This window comes from Vigna radiata, chromosome 10, assembly GCF_000741045.1.
Source record: "Vigna radiata var. radiata cultivar VC1973A chromosome 10, Vradiata_ver6, whole genome shotgun sequence".
Taxonomy (NCBI): domain Eukaryota; kingdom Viridiplantae; phylum Streptophyta; class Magnoliopsida; order Fabales; family Fabaceae; genus Vigna; species Vigna radiata.
In genome coordinates, this window is record NC_028360.1 from 6914319 (window position 1) to 6934424 (window position 20106).

The 20106-nt window shown below is 32.7% G+C and overlaps 3 protein-coding genes and 1 long non-coding RNA gene across 5 annotated transcripts; 3 read left to right on the plus strand and 1 right to left on the minus strand.

Annotated features, from left to right (window-relative positions):
• Positions 1-1394: 1394 nt before the first annotated feature.
• LOC106776281 (beta-(1,2)-xylosyltransferase) lies at positions 1395-5055 on the plus strand. The gene is made up of 3 exons (XM_014663682.2): positions 1395-2222; positions 2915-3064; positions 3804-5055. The coding sequence occupies exons 1-3, from the start codon at positions 1572-1574 to the stop codon at positions 4524-4526; spliced, it is 1524 nt and encodes a 507-aa protein (XP_014519168.1). The 5' UTR covers positions 1395-1571; the 3' UTR covers positions 4527-5055.
• A 1256-nt stretch (positions 5056-6311) lies between these two features.
• LOC111242623 lies at positions 6312-7623 on the plus strand. The gene is made up of 2 exons (XR_002669906.1): positions 6312-6461; positions 7020-7623. It is a non-coding gene; the product is annotated as an uncharacterized LOC111242623 (long non-coding RNA).
• A 1975-nt stretch (positions 7624-9598) lies between these two features.
• Positions 9599-14914, plus strand: LOC106775166. Of its 2 annotated transcripts, XM_014662237.2 has the most exons (7): positions 9599-9830; positions 9906-10102; positions 10790-11278; positions 12235-12384; positions 12474-12602; positions 12713-13149; positions 13238-14914. In XM_014662237.2, the coding sequence occupies exons 2-7, from the start codon at positions 10063-10065 to the stop codon at positions 13841-13843; spliced, it is 1851 nt and encodes a 616-aa protein (XP_014517723.1). In that variant the 5' UTR covers positions 9599-9830; positions 9906-10062; the 3' UTR covers positions 13844-14914. The 2 variants fall into 2 exon arrangements, with proteins under 2 accessions (XP_014517723.1, XP_022642272.1); XM_022786551.1 differs by having other exon boundaries at positions 9599-10102.
• Positions 14915-15106: 192 nt separating this feature from the next.
• On the minus strand, positions 15107-17596 carry LOC106774497 (40S ribosomal protein S8). Its single transcript, XM_014661515.2, has 5 exons — positions 17449-17596; positions 17308-17380; positions 16728-17061; positions 15861-16030; positions 15107-15397 (listed from the first exon to the last, which is right to left on the minus strand). The coding sequence occupies exons 1-5, from the start codon at positions 17450-17452 to the stop codon at positions 15322-15324; spliced, it is 657 nt and encodes a 218-aa protein (XP_014517001.1). The 5' UTR covers positions 17453-17596; the 3' UTR covers positions 15107-15321.
• Between the last annotated feature and the right edge of the window lie 2510 nt (positions 17597-20106).

The following is a 20106-nucleotide window of genomic DNA, read 5'->3' on the forward strand; positions in this document are numbered from 1 at the left end:
ATTTGAGAGTATTGTATAATTACTTAACACAAAAATCAGGATAGTTTCAACAACTAGTTAAGTCAGGATAGTTTCACCCTCTAAAGTCTCCTTTAATAACACTTTGACACCTTAAGCAGTTATATTTTCCATGAAAATAGCTACTGGAAATCATCCACACATTACTACTTCAAACAAAATTCTAACTTAATCATTTAATAACAATTTAGGTTCGAAATGTTGCCCAACGCACCTACCCTATCGCTCAACACCCACTAACCTCTCTTGTAGTGAATTAACATGAATTTAGTTCCACACCTGCAGTAGTAACTGGCCTTAAGCGGTGGCAGGACACAGCTGAATGCACTCAAGACCTATTCAAATGATCAATTTAGTATTCATGTCTTTGTGATTGATTCAAAAACATGTTTAAATGGAATACCAAATTGCTCAAATGGCAGTTAATCAACAATTCCAAGCAATACCCAAACATATTACCAAAACAGAATTCAACAACAATTTGACCAACTAAAATAAAAGTTTCATAAATCATAGATCACCTAAAAACCAATAACATCCAGCAAGCTATTAATAACAAAAATTCACCATACCAAACTACCAATTTCAACAACTAACAGTTTCATGCAATTCCAATATACTAACACAGATTATCAAGTTACTAAAAGTTTAGAAACAAGGTATTTAGTTTTATCTACCTTTTAAAAGGATCAAACTGCTCTAAAAGATTTAAAATAATACGAGAAGGTCAAGGAACTCAATATGTTCCTACAAATCACAAAATCATGATGAGTGAATACCTTTAGTATCATTGATGAATAGAGAGTCATATAAAAAACTTAAAGATATATGCGATAAAAGAATGATTAAATGCATGACAAAACATGAAACTCAAGAAAAAAAAAAGAAACAAAAACTAACTTACTATTTTTTAGAAACTAATTAAATAGACTTAAAAATCTCATTTTAATAATTAATCAAAAACTCTTTAATATTCAAACAAATAAACTGAATAAAAAGCTTAAACAAGATATAGATTTCCAATGGGTCTTAGAGAAATAGTATTATTATAGATAATAAAACTAATTAGTTAAAATTCTATTTATACGTATGAATTTTTATTAAAAGAATTTCAATATTTAAAACATACATTACCTTTAATGCTTTATTTTTTAAGTTGTTTCGCAAGAACGAAGTCCTCAGCCAAAATTTGTCTAAAAATTCCTACAATTATATTGAAAATTAAAATAAATCACCTAGATTGTATTTATGATTTAAAAATAGTAAGAAACACATTTTTAGCATGAACTTTTTATCCTTACAGAATCTCTACCCTGAAATAAAAAATCCTCAGAAAATTTTCCAGTTTTTTTTCTGTTTGTTTCTTTGTACTTTGTGGAAGAAAGACCGGGGAAAGAGGAGGACCAAATTCACGTCACCATGTGATACATGGCACCATTCCATTGGTCTGTTTTGGTTTGATAAAATTACTCACCAACTTTTCCCACGACAGAACACTGTTACACCGGAGAAAGAAAGGAGAGAGATAACAGAGAGAAGGAGAAGAAGAAGCCATGAACAGAAGAACAAGTTTGCTTATTCGAACTCTCATATTCCTCTTCATCCTTAACTCTTTGTCTCTCTTCTACTACTTCACCCACCACCACTCACCAAAACCCTCTTCATCTTCTTCAACGTTAAAATCTTCTCCTTTTAAAGTTAACAACTATCTCACACCTATTTCCCACCAAACGCACTTTTCAAAGCCATGGCCTATTCTTCCCTCCTACCTACCCTGGCCGCAGAGCGCCACCACCGCCCCTCTCCGCTCCTGCGAGGCCTACTTCGGGAACGGATTCACACACCGCCGTGACGTTCTCCACGCCCGAGACGGTGCCGGGTGGTTCCGGTGTTGGCACAGCGAGACTCTCCGGAGCTCCGTGTGCGAGGGGGGCAGGTTGCGCATGGTGCCCGAGAGGATCGCGATGGCGAGCGGTGGGGAGAGTCTGACGGCAGTGATTGGGCGGAGGGAGGAGGAGGAGTTGCCGGCGTTTCAAGAAGGTGCTTTTGAGGTTGACGGGGGTGGATTCGTTGACCGGAAGTTTCTGGTTGACCGTGAATTTTTGGATCGGTTTGTACCGAGGGGAGAGGTCACGAGGCACACCATGAGGGACTTGATCGGCAAGATTAGGATCGTGGGAGGGAAGGATTTTGAATGTGATGAGGTGAGAGGAGTGGAAAGTTTGGGTTTTTTTGTGGCTTTGCTCTTGTGGCGTTTGTTGTTTAGTGGTTGGGTTGTTGTAGGCAAGGTTTTAAACTGTCATGGCCTTTTTACTTCATGTTGTGAGAAATTGTGGATAATTGTAACCGATATTTCCAAAAACATTGATATTGTGACAAGTTGCACACAAATGTAACTGATATGGCCATAATTGCTGACACAGACACCTCATAAACCTTGATCTTGCGATTGTGAACTGATCTTTAAAACCTTAGTTGTAGGGTTGTGAGTGATGCTTGCCTGAGCGGGGATAATTGAGGATTTCCTTGTTTGTTGATTCTGAATTGAAATTTGTTATGGTGATTCGTTATTAATTTATTATATCTTGTCTTAGTTTGAAAGGCTCATTAAATTGAGTTCACTTCAGGGGTGAAATAAGTGTGCTTTGTTTTTTTCTGATCAAATGGGGGGTCTAATGTGCAATGGTTGGGTAAGATCTTTTATTCTGATCAAGTTTAGGTGCTTTGACTACCTTAAAGATGCAAGTATTCTTTTCTTTCTGTAGTGAATGTGTATGAGATATTCGATTGATGAAGCTTATCATTCCCTGTATACTTCCTCTATTTGTTTTAGCTTTAGTTTTTCACAATTACCTTCACTTTACCACGAGTTTGACGAGAAGGTTTCTACTTGCAGTGGATTGAGGAACCAACACTTCTGGTGACACGTTTTGAGTATGCTAATCTTTTTCATACTGTTACAGACTGGTACAGTGCTTATGTTTCTTCTAGAGTCACTGGTCTGCCTAATCTACCACATTTGATCTTTGTTGATGGCCACTGTATGGTATGCACTATAAGTTTTGTCAATTCGTTTCATTTACTTTCAACATTCTAATGCTGCTGCATACGAAAGCACAAAAAGCGAACATGTAGTATCTATGATGCCATTGATTCACATGCATTTGACCACTGTAAAGAACTTTTGGCATTAGCTGTAGACTAACCTCCCTAAAAAATGAGGTTAGAACTAGGATTTTGAAATACAAAGTGTGAAAGTTATTAAGAGGTTATTACCTAGGTTGGTAATTTTTTAACCCAATTTGAAATTAACAAGTATGGTTGATATTGATAACTTAGGAGGTTCTTCTAGAATCTGGATGCTTTTTGCTTCCTCCCATAAAAGAAATTGATTGCACCAAGCTGGGTTTCCATATCTACATGAAAAGAATCAACAGTGGTACTATAACTTGGGATTTCTTGAACTTTTTGGTAGGAAACATTAAATTAAAACATCAACTATAATCTAAAAAATTAATGATGTTAATGTTATATTGACCTGGTTTTTTAATTCTTTTTAGCTTCTTTTATTCTTGCATTTCCAAAGCATGTGCAATTATTTTGGTATTTTGTATTGATAAAGAGTGTTTAGATTTTTGTACATACATGGTTTACCAATCCCAAATATAATCTTTTAAACTTTCAAGTTTCAACAATTCTACAATACACTCTTGTCTGTACACCAGTATTGACATTTTTAAGTTTACAAGATGATTAAATTTGCAAGTTTCCTCCAAAACTTTCAGGCTCCTCTTGAAGAGACATGGAAGGCTTTATTCTCAAGCCTCAGATATGCCAAAAACTTCAGTGGTTCAGTTTGTTTTCGTCATGCTATTCTCTCACCATTGGGATATGAGACAGCATTGTTTAAAGGACTAACAGAAGATATAGATTGTTCTGGTGTTCCTGCAAAAGAACTGTGGCAAAAGCCCGATGACCACAAAACTGCACGCCTTTCTGAGTTTGGAGAAATGATAAGAGCAGCATTTGGGCTACCTTTAAACATACGGCGTGATGGAAAACCACTCTTTGGACACAATGTCCTCTTTGTTCGCCGAGAAGATTATTTAGCTCATCCACGTCATGGTGGTAAAGTTGAATCACGACTAAGTAACGAGCAAGAAGTCTTTGAGTCCTTGAAGAGCTGGGTATCTGGTTATAAAGGGTGTAAAATTAACCTTGTCAACGGATTGTTTGCACACATGTCAATGAAGGATCAGGTTCGAGCCATTCAAGATGCATCAGTCATCATTGGCGCACATGGGGCTGGTCTTACTCATATAGTATCTGCATTGCCTAAAACTGTGATTTTGGAGATCATTAGCAGCCAATTCAGACGCCCCCATTTTGCATATATTGCACGGTGGAAAGGTTTGGAGTATCATGCTATCAACCTTGCCGGATCACATGCCGATCCTGGAACTGTGATCAAAGAGCTTACTGACATAATGAAAAGCCTTGGATGTTGAGTGTTTTGGGCTTTGGAAGTATTGAAGATATCTGTGTGTGCTTGAGTGAAGGTGATCTTTAATTCTCCTTGATTCACATCTCATATTTGGCTTGCAATGTTCCACCCTTGATTGCAGCCAGTTTGGTTATTGCTGAGTGATACAAAGTTGCTGATATCAATTGTAGCAGAAGTAGCATAGCTCTTCTAAACTGAATTAGACTTGACAATTCTACACTACCCTTGAAGGTTGCAGGATCGATGCCATGAGAAAGATTCATTTGTTTTGGTTTATGTAGAATGGTGGATAGTTAGTAGCTGCAGAATATGGCATTTTGCAATGGGTTTCGTTTCCTTTCACCCGATTCTTGTCTCACAAGTTGTATACAGAAGAGGGGTCTCAAATTTTTCACCTGTACATTGATTTATTTCCCACTCAAGACTTTGTTGTACAATAGGTTTATCCCTTAGCTCATTTCTTTTTTTTTAATTATCATTTTTGATACTGATACAATGTTACCTAATTTTGAGATGACCATACAAATTGCATTTGTTCGTGCATTAAATTTTTTACTACTGGGAAGACAAATTTCCATTTTGGATTTCTTATTAGGGATTTGTTTATGCATGTCATGAGAGTATGCTGTAATTTATGTTAAACTATCAAAACTGAATGATTTTTTGGATTGGATAATGATATTTAGATAATATTTTTTTTACAATCTTTGAACATTGATTAAGTGTCAATTGTGATTGGTCAAAAATTACTCTGTTTATGATTATTATTATTGATCGTAGAATAATTTTTAACGAATCACTGACACGTAATCAATGTAGTAAAAAAAAATGTTTCTAAATATCGGATTGGATTAATCAAATAATAAGTGCTTCATTTATGTTTGTTTTATGTTTCCGTGACTTTATTATATTTTTATTACTTAATAATTGGTATTTAATAGTATTGTTGTAACTGAAAATGCCATATGGCAGCAAAATCCTTTAGGTTAATCATTTAGCTGCATGGATACATTTATTAGTAATGCCGTGTAGTTAATAATAATATATTATATATTAATATATCTTACTGTATGCAATGAATTTATCTGTTTATACTTGTCATAATCCAAGTCTAATATTTGTATAATTTTTTTCTTTTTTGTCTTTTTACAGACTATATAACGTTTACCAAATAAGAATAACTATTATTTTATAAAAATATAAATTGAAAATTTTAATAAAAGTACAAATGGGTAATTTTGATAAAAATATAAATTAGTAAATCCACAATTTCTATATTCGAAGTATGTAATTCATCTCCTAATTCAAAGAGACCACCAGAGATATAATATCTTTTATTTATAGTAATACTTTTTATCGTGTTACAACTTTTCAAAATAATCAAAAAAACCAAAAATGGTTATAAACTTGATTATAATAAAAAAAATTAGAAGGACTTCTCATAAAATTAGTTATTTCTTTTCTTAAAATAAGTGACTTTCTCAATTTGTTTGTTTTTTCTAAATCTCTAAGGAATTATTAAATTATTTTATTTCCTAATCAAAACACTTTTATAAATTGATCTTATATAATCAATCTACTCTCGTATAAACCTTTATCTACTTGTTTACACTCTTTTATTATACTAAGAGTAACGTTAATTTGAATATAAATAGTTTACGATTTGCTTTACATCATGCTGTTAAACTATTAGTACATCAACCAATCAACATACACTTTAGATTTCCCAATTTTTTTAATATGAAATAAACTTTTAAATAAATTAAGAGGCTAAATCATAATTAAAATACAGATTAAACACGAAGCACTGTAGTGTGTAGAGTTTCACCATCAAATAAGACAGAAAAAAATGGTCACTTTCAGCACAGTAGCTCAGTGATAGAAGTGCTTATATATTACCAACAACCACGACCCAAAACGTGATTCACCACTTACACCGGTACCCAGTTAATCAGTTTTCAATAAATATAGACAAATTCCATTGCATGTTTAAATTCTTCATATTTTTTCGTTTTTCTAACAAAACAATGCTCACAATTAAATTTATGTTCTGCTTGATAAGCTTGAACATCTGATTTTCGTAGTGAAGCCATTTCCAATTCGCTTATGGTTTGGTAAAATCACGTTGCTTCTGAGCTAATTCTTTGTTTCTCGTCTGTTATGATGCACTCTACATGTTTGATAAAAGGCCCTCCATATGGGGGTGGTCTGGTTGTTTCTATTTCATTTTGTTTGTTATTTAATTACAAAATTGCCACAATATTTTCTTTCTCCGATTCTTAATAAAAGGATTAGTTACACACTGTGCCAGTTACCATCTTTGATTCTGTATTAACTGTTATGCAGTTATAAAAGGTGCATTTTTGTTAGCAGAGATGTGGTTATACTAATTGTTTTGTGTGTGGCTTCACATGGTATAAACTTTGAAATGGATCCTTAATGTTTATTGTGAGTTATTGATGTTTGTTTACTTAATAGATGATGACGTATGTGATAGGTGGTTGAGAAAATGGTGTTGTGTTTTCCCTCAACACCCAAGAAACTTGCCATGACCATAACTTGCTTCCTCTCTGGTGCTGCAATTTTTGCTGCTGCGGCGCACCTTTCTTATGTCAATGTTGCACCCCAACAAGCTCGAATCAAAGCTCGCTCTGAATTTGTCATGGAGACGTTGAAAAAGAAGTATGGTTATACTTCCCCGTATGAGAAATTGGCTCGCAGTGATTCTCATGATAGGAGAACAGAGGTATCTACGAGAGACCATTATGCTCAGGCTCGGAATGGTCAAAAAGACATTTAGTAACCTTGGATTTAAAAAATAGCAGAAGAGATGTTCAGAAAGCTTTGGTTTTCATACTTGCTCCTTTGATCCCCTTTATTTAATTCCTAAATCAGTGAAGAATAAAAATTGCTGTTAATGCTATCAGCCGTCCCATCTTCAATATTTATAGCAATACGTGAGTTTCAATATGTTTGTAGTTGCACTTTGGTATGAAGTTTCTAATTTCTGCTTCCAATATTGTTAGTTTTTCTGTGATCCTTGTCAAATTCTGAGCAGATATTCAAAGAGTATCAAGATAATACAGAGTGTCTTTTAAATTGATGAGTTTCTGCAATGTTTATAGCTATTTGCTTTGTTTTTCTTCAAATCATTTCGTGCAAACATAAACTCAAATTGGCTTCTCCCATATATGAGACCTACTGCTTCTTATGTTTTTGTCATCTTCTCCATAAAGGATTTAACTGGTATCTTCTCTGTGAATCGTTGATGTGTATCATCTAAAGAAAACATAAAGTCTATATATGTATTTAAAGTAACATTGGGCTAGTAATTAATTTTAAAAGGGATGTTTCTACACCTCCCCAAGTAGGACCTGTACCTTTCCATTAATTTAATTTATTTCAAAAATATTCTACACATCTCCACTATTTTTTTTATTCCAAAAATACCCTACACCTCTCCACTATACTTAACCATCTTTCTCTTTTTCTCTCTACATTAACGAGCATTTACATGGCTCATTAATGGAGCATTTACATGACTTAAATTTGAATATATTTTCTTAAATAAGTTTGATTCAATCTTATTTTCGTTGTTGAATATATTTTTTTCTTTTCAAATTACTTAATAAATAGTAAAATTTTGTTTTAAATTTCTAGAAAAATGTTTATATATATGTGTGTGTTTTTTTTACATATAATATCTATAATTTTTAACATTATATTATGTTTTAACTCACCAACATGTTTGACTCAAATAACTTGAATAAAATATTTAATTTATTAGATAAATAATATAAAAATATTATTAATTACTTAAAATATAAAAAAAAAGTTATTTTTTAAAGATTTAGAATTTATTTAGTTCTTTCGTCATTATAAAGTTAGTATATAATAATAATAATAATAATAATAATAATAATAATAATACATCATTATTTACTATTAATATTATTATGTTTATTATTTTGTATTTGCATCTAACTTTTAATTTTATAAAATGGAAATGGTAAAAGTACAAGTTTCCTCTGAATTTTATATTTTGTAGTATGTTACAAATTCAAATCTGAACTATGTGAATGTTCCATTAATGTAGAGAGAAAAAGAAAGATTGTTAAGGATAGTGGGGAGGTGCAGAGTATTTTTGGAATAAAGAAAATAGTGGGGAGGTGTAGAATATTTTTGAAATAAATTAAATTAACGGGGAGGTACAGGTTCCACTTGGAGAGGTGTAGGGAGCAACACCCTTTTAAAAGAGGGGCTTTTTTAGTAAAGCAAAATATTTTTTTTAACAATTTTTTTTTACAACTTTTTTACCACGCTTTATTAAAAGCCAATTTGAACCTTCTTTAAGAAGAAAATGAAAAGAAGCAGCAAAGTTAGAAATAATCTCGTAGCACAATTTAAATTATTCATCATAAATTCAAAGTATGATTCATATATTTAAAGACATCGACTAATTATGAATCTTAATTAAAATATTAAAAAATATGTATTTTCATACTTTTAATAATATAAATATTTATTCTATATCGTCCATATGTTAAATACTCATTTTAAAGAACCAAAACCAAAGTTTACAACTTTTTTAATGTATATTTTTTATTTTTATTTATCTAAATAAGTCATCTTTTTTTTTTATTTAAAATCGATTACCCCAAATCGATTTCTCACCTTACGTTAATATTTTCAACTTTTTCAGGTGAGAAATCATTGATTTACAAAGTGATTTCTCGATTGGCTTTTTTATAATTGTTTAGATTTATTTTAAAATATTTTCAATTTTTTAAATTATTTTGGTTTTGATTAAAATTTTAAAAAATAGATATTTAATATTATTAATTAATTTAAATATTTAATATATTAATATTTTATATTTCTGATTAATTTAATTATTTGATTTTTATTTAATAAATATAAAAATCATTAATTGGTATATTTAATGAATAAAATAAGAGATTAATTATTTGGATAATAAAAATAATAAAAAATATCTTAAACAAAACTCAAAATTCACATATTTGAGAAACATCCTAATAAGATATTAAGAAGACATGTGCAACTTTACTCCTTTCTAGGCAAAGCATATTGTCCAATGTATGTACAAAACAGAAAAGTTGAGGTGGTGGAACTGAGAATCATCAACCAGTACTCTACTTTTTCATGATTTTAAAAAGTTTACACAAAGAAATATATTAATACTCCACAGTGAATGATATATGCAGAAAGAAATGTAAAAACAAGAATTCATTGTGTGAAATGACAGAACCTCTACTTGAAGTGTTCCATCTGCCCTTTCATTCTAAATGTAAAGAATAGGATTTGCAAACTGTTGCAGTTTTAGCTGACTTAGAAAGTGATTCTAACTTTGCGTTGTCTTCAGGGAAAGCATCTCCAACTCATATATCTGAAACTGCAGAAGGAACCTGCTTCTGCATGCTTCCATTACCTTTCTGCAGCAACTAGTAAACCCTTGAACCAAATTTCAGCTGCCAAAGCACTACAAAGTTTGACTGTTAAAAGGGCATTAAAGTCCACTCATGTCTGTCGATGATGTTAAGGCTGCTGCTAGTGAGTTCGGTATGTGATTTGCTATGTATGAACATTTATGTTTCATAGTTTTCATGTTTCTAGATTTTGATACCAGTTAAAATTTTCTTCAGTATGTCTTCCTACAGTTTCACAATCACTGTGTTGATAAATTAAACTGTAGCATTAGAGATAGGAAATTAAAAAACATAGAGTCTCGATTATGCAAATACAGGGCTCTACTCATATATAATCAGACTAATGTTAGGGATAAAAAAACCAAAATTTATGACTAAAATATAGTTTGAACAAAAAAGAAAAATACCATTTTAGATCAAACAAATGTCAAAACTGAAGTTTAGAGAGAAAAATGTAATCTTCCTTTTTTTTTTTTCAATTTGATGTCTAATCTCCCTTTATTGAAAAGCTCAACTCTTCTACTTGCAAGCTTGCTTCAAATCATGATATACCCAGATGTTCTTCAAAAGCAAACTTGATTCAGTCGATAAGATTCATAGTTTATACATTCACAGTGAGAACAGACATAAAAACATTCTCATTCGGTTCTGTTTTGAGTATAGTTGAATGACTAAGGAGTGAGTGCTACATAACTTTGCTTTTTCCAACAAATTTCAATCAATAGGAAAGAGTGTATTTACAGAGTGTGTATTGCTAGCATTTTTGGTGTTTTGATGCTTCCATAGGAACTCATGTTGTTGTTGCCTTTATCATCCAAAGCTAGGGGATTTAATCACAGTTACTACCACCCGTTGCACATAGCAATACTAAAAGGAGATTGGCAATCTACAAAGGCTTTTCTTGACAATGACCCAAGTGCATGGACTGCAAAGATCACAATACTCGGTAGGACTGCGATGCATGTTGCAGCTGTAGGAGGGCAGTGGCAAATTGTTGAGAAGTTGGTGCAACATGTTCCTACAAAAGTGCTTGAAGAGTTGGACTTGATGGGTTGTACTTGCCTGCACTATGTTGCAATGGGGGAAAGCAGAAGTGCTGCCAAGGCATTGGTCACTAAAAATCCTTCTCTGACACAACTCACTGACTTCAAAGGATTCACACCACTTATCTACAGTATTACCTCTGCTAAATGCAAAGAAATGGTATGGTACTTTGTTTTGAATACTACAGATGAGAGACCTGGTTGTCCTTTCTCTGGTCCTTCTGCTGCTCAACTTGTTGCTTTGCTTACTGCTGCAGGATTTCATGGTAAGCATTTTTTTTTCTTTGCATAATAGGTACCTAGAAAGTGTGACATACATATCAAAAAGTAAAAGCAGGATACTTATCTGGTTTCAGTGTATTTATATACAATGCAGATGCAGTGGCATATTGTAAGGAACCCAGAGAAAGTAATGAAAGGAAAAGACTAAAAGAAGCAAAAGATCAAATCCTTGCAATGTATTTCACTTTACACACTGAACAAGCCAAAGCTTTCAAGGAAAAACTGATTTCCTTTCTCACAGGGTTTACCCTGTCACAAACATCACAACTAAAAGATTGCACTCAACATCCCACAAGATAATAATATATAGACTTTCCTAGAAAGTCTCCCCCTTAACAACTAACAACTTTACTGCTCTTATCTTAAAATTTCTTCCTAACCCTCTCATTACTTCCATGCCTAACACATATACATAAACTTTAACCAGACTCCCACCTATATTCATCAATAAGTACATATTGTGAAAATGACATAAAAATGAAGCTGTGACAAAATGATAAAAACAACATACTTCTGTTTTCACCATTCCTTATGCAAAACTTTGAAATCAGGAATCTGTCATTTTTATAATTATTTGTGAAAACAAAACTTTTTCTTAGACTCAACAGATCCTTAAGTTTTCTTTGAATTTTCAATGTATGTAGAACTTGCTTGAACTAATGAAGTATAGTGCCATTCTTCTACTCTTGAATTTGCGTAATTGTAGTTTCAGGTTTTCAGCACTATACTTTTATGTCTAGTGCACCATAAAAAGTCAGAGTAATGTACTACAAGATTACCGAATTATTCAAACATCCAAACACACTCAGCTTCATGCTTTAGAATAATCATCAATTATGCTACTTTAATAGCCAAGCATATAAAACATATTATTATATGTTTGCAAATTGTACCCTGTTGTTTGTACTGCTAACTATTATTTTGGGTCTCCCATATACAGATGTCACTATATATCTTCTCCAGCGCTACCCAGATTTGGCTACTCTCTCAGATTCAAAGGGAAGCATTATACTTAATGTTTTGTCAAAATTGCCTTCGGACTTTCAAAGTGGAAATAAACTTGGATTTTGGAAAAGATGCATTTACCACTGTAACTACCCTATATATTTTGATATTATTCTCTTTTCTTACCAAGCTTCATTGCAATACACCTTAAACTTTCCTCTTCAACTATATTAGGTATGCCAGATGAACTTGATTTTTTACCACCAAGTCATCTGAGAGGAAATTCGAAAGATTCATTTGGGAATTCAAGCCATTACAGATCCTATTTTGGAAGTACAATATGGGATGTGATTCAGAGTATTGGTATGTTGTACTTGTCCAGCAGAGCGCTTTTGCACATATCCTTAAACTCTTGTTTTCTCATTTTAATTGTTATACTTCAATTAAAACAAATTACCAAACTTCATGTGCAGTTCCTGGCATAAAGCTAGTGAGAGAGGCAAAGTTGAGACACGCATCTGCTGCAAGATTGGTGGAACTGGTTTGCACACAGGTTTCAAATTTGAATGACACCGAATTCTGGCAGTCTTTTGTGAGTGCAGACGTTGTTTTCAATGCCTCATCATCTGGCATAGTTGAAATTTTAAGGATCAGTTTCCAGTTTTTTCCTGATTTGGTTTGGTGTCACTTGCCAAATGAAGGATATGTAGCTCAAACTGCCATCAAGTATCGGCAAGAGAAGGTTTTTAGTCTTGTATGCAATATGCCTATAATTTGCAAGTTCTTAATCCTGGCATTAGATGAATCACAAAACACCACATCACATCTAGCAGCAAGGTTTGCTTCTCCTCAACAGGCATCAATTTCTGGTGCAGCTTTTCAAATGCAAAAAGAGTTGCAGTGGTTTAAGGTTGTTTTTAATCTCATAACTCCCTTATCATAAACTTTTGAAGATCAATTATACCAAAATATTGATAACACTTTATGCTGTCCAACAGAAAGTGGAGCAATGGGATCACCCTCTTCATAAAGAAGTTAAAAACATAGATGGTAAAACACCTTGGCAATTGTTCAGGGAAGAGCATAAGCCCTTGCTTGAAGAAGCAAAGGTTTGGATGAAGGATACATCAAACTCTTGTATGTTGGTGGCAACTCTTATTGCCACAGTTGTCTTTGCTGCTTCTATAACTGTACCTGGAGGAAACAACCAAGAGAAAGGATTTCCATTATTCTTGTCAGATAACACATTCATGGTGTTCGTTGTGTCAGATACATTAGCTTTGTTTTCCTCCATGGTTTCCCTTTTGATGTTTTTATCAATTCTAACTGCACATTATGCAGAAGAAGATTTTCTCAAGAGATTACCTGAGAGAATAATATTGGGTCTGGCTTCTTTGTTCTTTTCAATAGTAACTACAATGATAGCATTTGGTGCAGCCCTGGATTTGTTGCTAAGGGAGAGAGTGAAATGGGTGTCAATCCCAATTGCTCTTCTGGCATGTGTCCCAGTTGCTCTATTTGCAGGGCTTCAACTTCCCTTGTTCATACAAATGATCATATCAACCTATGGTTCTTCTATATATCATCGTCAAAGTCTTTGGTAAGGCTTTTGTGTTGTCCCAGCTTATGAAAAAATAGGACAAAGAATGGAAACATCAAACCATATAGTAGTGTCAGCAGGTGATGGCTTTAGTTAGCTTTGGAATTTGTTTTTACTGAGTATAGCCCGAAGTTGGTTTTACAACAGTGAACTATAATGAAAAAAGAATTTGACCAAACTGCTTTAGGAAATACTACCCAGTTATCTAAAAACCTGTCACTAATAATCTCTCAAAAATCGTCCTTTTTCAGAGATGAATTACTGCACTACTTTCAAACAATTTTCTAAAAGCTAATAAATGTTAGTCACTCTGTAATATTTGAAATGTTACATTATAGTAATTCGATATGGTAGTAGTTTATTTGTTAGGAATATTGAAGTTGTTTACATGTTTTTTTATTCAATCAAAATCGAATATTTTTTATACAATGCAAACTATTTCTAGTTGCATGCCATGTATAAATACATGCTACTTGTATTCTTATAAAATTTCTGATTAAAGAACCAATTTAGAAGTTTTATCCAAATTTATTTTAGAAAGCAGAATTTCTTTTGGTCCTTTGATACTTTCGTTTTTGCTAATGGGTCTCTTCTGATATTTGCTCTATAACAAGTTATCCCATGAACAAAAAAACATGACTGTTCCAAATTGTTTGAAAAATACTACAAATGGTAACAGATATTACATACACCACACTGTTTGAAAAACCAGCACATCAGCTAGTAAACGTACGCCTAAAATATGTGATCCATCAACCAATCAAAATCCCACAACCATATTTCAAGTACGTTTATTTTTGTTGACCAAAAAACCAAATTAGCCCGGTTTTACACTATGAACGTTCAAATATCTGAATCCAACAACGTAAATCAGAGTCTTGAATCTACAAAACCTATCTATAACCAAGATATGAAAAGAATAAATCCAGGACTAATCTATTATATAAAAAATTCTCATTGCATACCAAAAAGCTTGACTCGTAACATAGTCCGTCTCGAATGGGAAGGTGAGAAGGCAAAAGATCTACTCATTTTAGGACTCATCGGACACTGAAATTCCAAAGAGAAAGTTTAATTTTCTCCCTTAAATAAGCCTGCTCTAAAGGAAAATGCCTATGACTTGATTTAAAGGTTTATAATCTTTCTCATTTTGGGACATAAAATCCGAAGATCCTTCAGCGGAACACTGACTAAGCGGAACCGATTCAACCCCCGGGGCCAGAAACAAAATTCAAAACTTTTCGACATTGTTCAGGAAAATACAAGATGAGAGAGTCAATGTACTATAAAATTGTGATGGTGGAGGTAATCAATTTAAACAGAATTCACTCTAAGTAAAGAAATAGAAGTTCCTGGCCATGTTTACACAATAAAACATTTACTCCGCAGGGGAGTATACTTCCTAGCAAAACTAATGATCTGACTGGATAGTTAAGACCATCAAGAAATTCTAATACAAAGTGTAGGAAGATAGCCAATATCTTATGCAGCGCCCTTGCCCTTCTTCTTTTGAAGCTTCTTCATGTAAAATTCCAGCTCTTTGCCCTCTAATATATATCTGCCAAAAATCCAGAAGACATTAAGCACCAACAGTCAGAACAATTAATTGAAAATGAAACAATATTGTTCACTTGACTAAACTGTCAAGCATGTGAACTTCACAAGCCGGCATCTCATTAACTCTTAATATATTTTTTACGCTAGCATAGAATTGTTAATAAGAAAAGCAACTCATTTGCATCCATGTCTTGCAATTTCATTTTTACCAGAGGTAATCACAACCATTTGAATATCTCCTCAACACAGCATGATACCAAGGTGCTAACACTCGACAGACTAAATCCCTTATTTTTCGGCCCTATCAACATATTTTAAATTCTAGGTCATATATATGTGTTCTTGCCAGTTGCAAATGGGATGATTGTTCTAGCTATGAAAAGCAATTTTAAAAATTACTCTGACCGGGAACAAGCACTAGATACATCTGGCTTAGTTAGCTCATTAAGTACCAAATAACATACCCATCAGCACGGCCACATTGGCCAGGTCGGGATGAGATACAAGCCAAAAGGCGACCACCCCCAAATTGTTCTTCAATGTGAGAATCAAGCACCCGGGTCTGTTTCCGCTTTTCCAATTTTCTCAAGACATGGTTACTCTTCTTCACCACTTCGGTCGCAGCTTCACCATCCAATAAAAAAAAAAAAAAAAAAAAAAAAAAAAAAAAAAAACTAAACTGAATGAGTGAATGATGCAAATACAACATCTTTTTAAAGAAAAACAATTTTGCAGTTCGCAAAAAAAAAAATGATAAACTGCTCCAAAAAATTAACTATATCATGTAGCATTAGCAACCCAGTTCCAAAACTCATTTTAGATTTTTTTTTTCTACAGTGAGACTTCATAACCTTGGATACTTCAGAATCAAAATTATAAAATAAGGTTGATTACATACATTATCAGTGAAAAGTCATCACATACGTATCCAATCAAAGGGTAATGTAACCACATTATATTTATGAAACAGATAGACGATGTCATAAGTGTATCAAATCTCATTGAATACCTATGTAAAACAGTTATACAATGCATAAAAATAACGGGAATTAGTGGAATGACAAAAAAGTGTATCATAACCGGACAAAGTGCACAATGCACACACAGATAAAACTAAGCAAATGAAACTGGACGATACAATCATGTTGAAATTGAAGAACTAAAGTCTTCACAATAAAGAAAAAGATGCAGGCTTCCAAGTTCCAACAACCAACATTGACACAGGGCTAAAGGGCACTAAATTTCATACCACAGTTCAGCTAGGAAAGCAACTAAAAGTGAAACTATATGTAAACAACCATTTATTAGCAAACAATTCAACTAACATGTACCTCTCCTTCCTTCTTGGCAGAAGCTGCAATCTTCTTCTTGCGACCAATGTCAACGCCATAATGCTGCAGATACCACTGCTTGAAGGGCGCTGCGTCGACCTGAACAATGGCGCTCTTGACCAACGTCTGAGTCCGAACAAGCTCATTGTTGGATGCATTGTAAACCACATCAAGAACCCTTGTTTTGCGAGTAACAGCCTCACTCCCCCAAGAATAGTTCCCAGTATCAAGCCTCAAAGCACGCCACTTCACATTCCCACCACGAACTCTAATCCTCCTAATTGTCTTGTTGCTTGACAGCTTTGTGTTTGCTGGCTGCCTCCCAAGCTCGTACCTGAAATCAAACACACCCCCATTAAACACAAAATAATCATTGATAAAAAAAAAAACAGAATAACAAAATAGAAAAGGAAAATTCTTTGGTTAAAATTAGGGTTACACTCTGATAATCCTTTAAATACTGACTGTTTAACTCTAATTCTGATTAGATCCAAACAAATGTTAAAACAAATGAAATAGATTATTAAAAATGCAATCAATTAATGATGAAATATAATCAGTTAGAGTTAGGAGAACTTGCTTTCTCTTCTTTCTCCAAGCTTTCTTCTTACCACCAGTGGCACGCCTCTTGTGCATGGAATCACGAGAGATACCTACGCAAACTCACATGAATCAGCAACATCACGTCACGAGAGAGAGAAACGAAAAAATTGAAACGTACCCATTTTGTTAGAGTAGAAATGTAGTGCTGCTGCGAGCTCCGGCTAGTCACTTCACCGTCCAGGATGAGAAGAAGGAAGAAGGAGAAACAGAAGAAAGGTTAGGGTTAAGAACCCATCCGGCCACATTGACACTGGTGGAAATCAAAGCCCACTTTGTAATGGGTTTTATCTTCTCTCTGCACCCCTCGATTTATTCAACTAGTATTTTGATCCATGTAGTGCGCAAGATTATTTTTAAGATTAAATTGTGTTTTTTTATAATAATTAAAAATAAATTAAAAAGTTAAAAATATGTTATGCTAATGATAATACACATGATTTAAAATAAAAATATTAATTTAATAATGTTCATGTTCAATAAGATAGATTAATTTACGTCTCTTATATCTTGAAAAGGATAACTATATTATAAAAAAAAATCGTAGAACCCCTCAATGTACACATTTGTAAGTTCATTTTCATTTCTTCAACCAAACAAATTTAGGAAGAGATACAAAGAATTTTTTTTAATAATAAGGAGAAAATAATCCAAATTAAATAAATAAATAATAGTGGACCTTATATTTTGCCAAACACCTTTTATTGAATCACTTCTGCATACATTACTTGTATAATAAATAAGGGGATAAAGGGTCTCCTTGGGGAAGGTTTTATGATGTGAAAAAGAAAATCAAAAGATATTATAATCATTTTAATGACTAAATGGTGAAAATTTTGCATTTCATAATCAAATAATCTTCAAATTATTAACAAGCTACTCAATATATAAATAAAACTAAATTATTGTTAACAAAAAAAATATTATACAACAAGTTGAAGCACTTTCACTTATTTTCGATGTGATAAATAATGACTTTACTTTTCATTAAACCCTTTTATTTTATTTTCAAAACAAGCACTGCAAAAATATTATATCTATAAAAAGGAACTTTAAAGATTTAGAAAATAATTTAAGAATATTAGTGGTTTTAATGATGTATTTGATTATTTTACTATAAAAAGTTCAAATATAAATAATTTTTTTATTAATTGAGTTTCAGAAGTAAAAGTTTTCTCTTTCTTTTTTTTAATTCTCCGATTACGTCGTTCATTTGTTGGTTGGCAATCAGAGATTACTAGTAGACTCGTGAAGTTGAAGTCTATAATTCTATATGATTAAAATCTTGATCGAAGTAAGTTTTTTTTTTTACCTTTTTCTTTTTAAGAAAACATGTTGCATGTGGGGTGTTATGGGCTTGCATATGGCTTTTAAGGACTTAAGATGAATATTTGTTGAGTTAGATTGTAAGAGTATATTATAATTGTTAATCATAGTTCTCTATGTTCAAGTAGAGCAACTTATGTGAGGTAGAACCTTTCTGGAGCACCTTTTGAGTTTAAGAGCACCAATCTAGGTAAGAGAAGCAATTAGTAATTTTACAATTACTCATATATGTTTTGACCTATATATTGGTTTCAAATGAGATTATGTGATTGTTTAATTTTAGTTTTCTTTGATTAAGAATTAAATTGTGACGAGCAATGTGAAGTGTTTGAAAATAATATGGTATGAATTTACCCATGTTGAATTGCATCGATAAATTTTGTTAGTATAATAATTGAATTGTGATCTTATTGCTAAGACGGTTGTTTTTGGGTTGTTTTAGTATTATTGTTTGTTGAGCATAATTGATTTGGCTAGGATTGTCCAATTTAATCTATATGATAATTATTTTGAACTAGGATAAGGTATTTTAAAATGAAAAGGAACTAAAGTTGCATAGATAGTCAAGTTGATAGTTTATTTAAGCCAATTTGGGAGTTAAAAACTTTGATACAACATCTGACAGTGCCACAAAATTGCTAGGTGCCACTCACAAAACTCAAATTAGCAAGCTCCAATGGTCCAAAGATTCGATATCAACTCTTGAATTGTTGAACGCTCACTTGATAGTGAGTTGCAAAGGCCCAAGGCGTTGGGCAGTTCCCTGGTCACACTAATTGCTCACTTAAAAATGAACTCTAGGGGATGTGGCATTGGGTGTCAAATTCATGGTGTTGGGTGCCACCTGTGTTTTTTCTCGTGGGTTTTCTTACTAAAATTTCAATTTTGGCTTCATTGGACCAGATTAAAATTTTGACATAAGGTTCTTAACATATATGGTTCTTCATTTTGACCTTTGATATTTTCAACTAGAGGTCCAAGGATAGAGAAATGTTTTTCAACATTTTTATATGCTTGATGGAAGTATTGTATTATGCTAATGCAATAGAAAGTAAATTATGAATTCTTAACATGTAAATTGAAATAAATAATAGGTAAGTGATTCTAAGAGATGAGATTGAATTGAGATAAAATACATACACACACACACACACACACACATATATATATATATATATATATATATATATATATATATGACATGGTGTGATGATTCAATATTATATGAGATTGTGATTAATGAACTATGTTTGTTCTTACACTATTTTTCTTGTGACTGTATTTAACAATTTGGTATGAATTAAGATGCATATGAATGCAACGATGAGATAATTATTTCTAGGGTGAGAATGTTACCGTAAGTTGGTTTTGTGTGGACTATATTGATGACAAGGACTGAAATGAGACCATTTTGACTTTACTAGTAATTGAATTCATATAGATAAAAATAACT

What these genes read in the sequence shown, in the direction of transcription:
- LOC106776281 (XM_014663682.2), top strand. Translation starts at nt 1,572, where the DNA reads ATGAACAGAAGAACAAGTTTGCTTATTCGAACTCTCATATTCCTCTTC. An exon ending in AGGATTTTGAATGTGATGAG is followed by an intron (nt 2,223 to 2,914) that starts GTGAGAGGAGTG and finishes TTCTACTTGCAG; the next exon opens with TGGATTGAGGAACCAACACT. An exon ending in TTGTTGATGGCCACTGTATG is followed by an intron (nt 3,065 to 3,803) that starts GTATGCACTATA and finishes CAAAACTTTCAG; the next exon opens with GCTCCTCTTGAAGAGACATG.
- LOC106775166 (XM_022786551.1), top strand. Translation starts at nt 10,063, where the DNA reads ATGTCTGTCGATGATGTTAAGGCTGCTGCTAGTGAGTTCG. An exon ending in GGATGTGATTCAGAGTATTG is followed by an intron (nt 12,603 to 12,712) that starts GTATGTTGTACT and finishes CTTCATGTGCAG; the next exon opens with TTCCTGGCATAAAGCTAGTG. An exon ending in AAGAGTTGCAGTGGTTTAAG is followed by an intron (nt 13,150 to 13,237) that starts GTTGTTTTTAAT and finishes GCTGTCCAACAG; the next exon opens with AAAGTGGAGCAATGGGATCA.
- LOC106774497 (XM_014661515.2), bottom strand. An exon ending in GCTTGGAGAAAGAAGAGAAA is followed by an intron (nt 17,062 to 17,307) that starts GCAAGTTCTCCT and finishes GTTTGATTTCAG; the next exon opens with GTACGAGCTTGGGAGGCAGC. An exon ending in CAATGTGGCCGTGCTGATGG is followed by an intron (nt 15,398 to 15,860) that starts GTATGTTATTTG and finishes GATTTTTGGCAG; the next exon opens with ATATATATTAGAGGGCAAAG.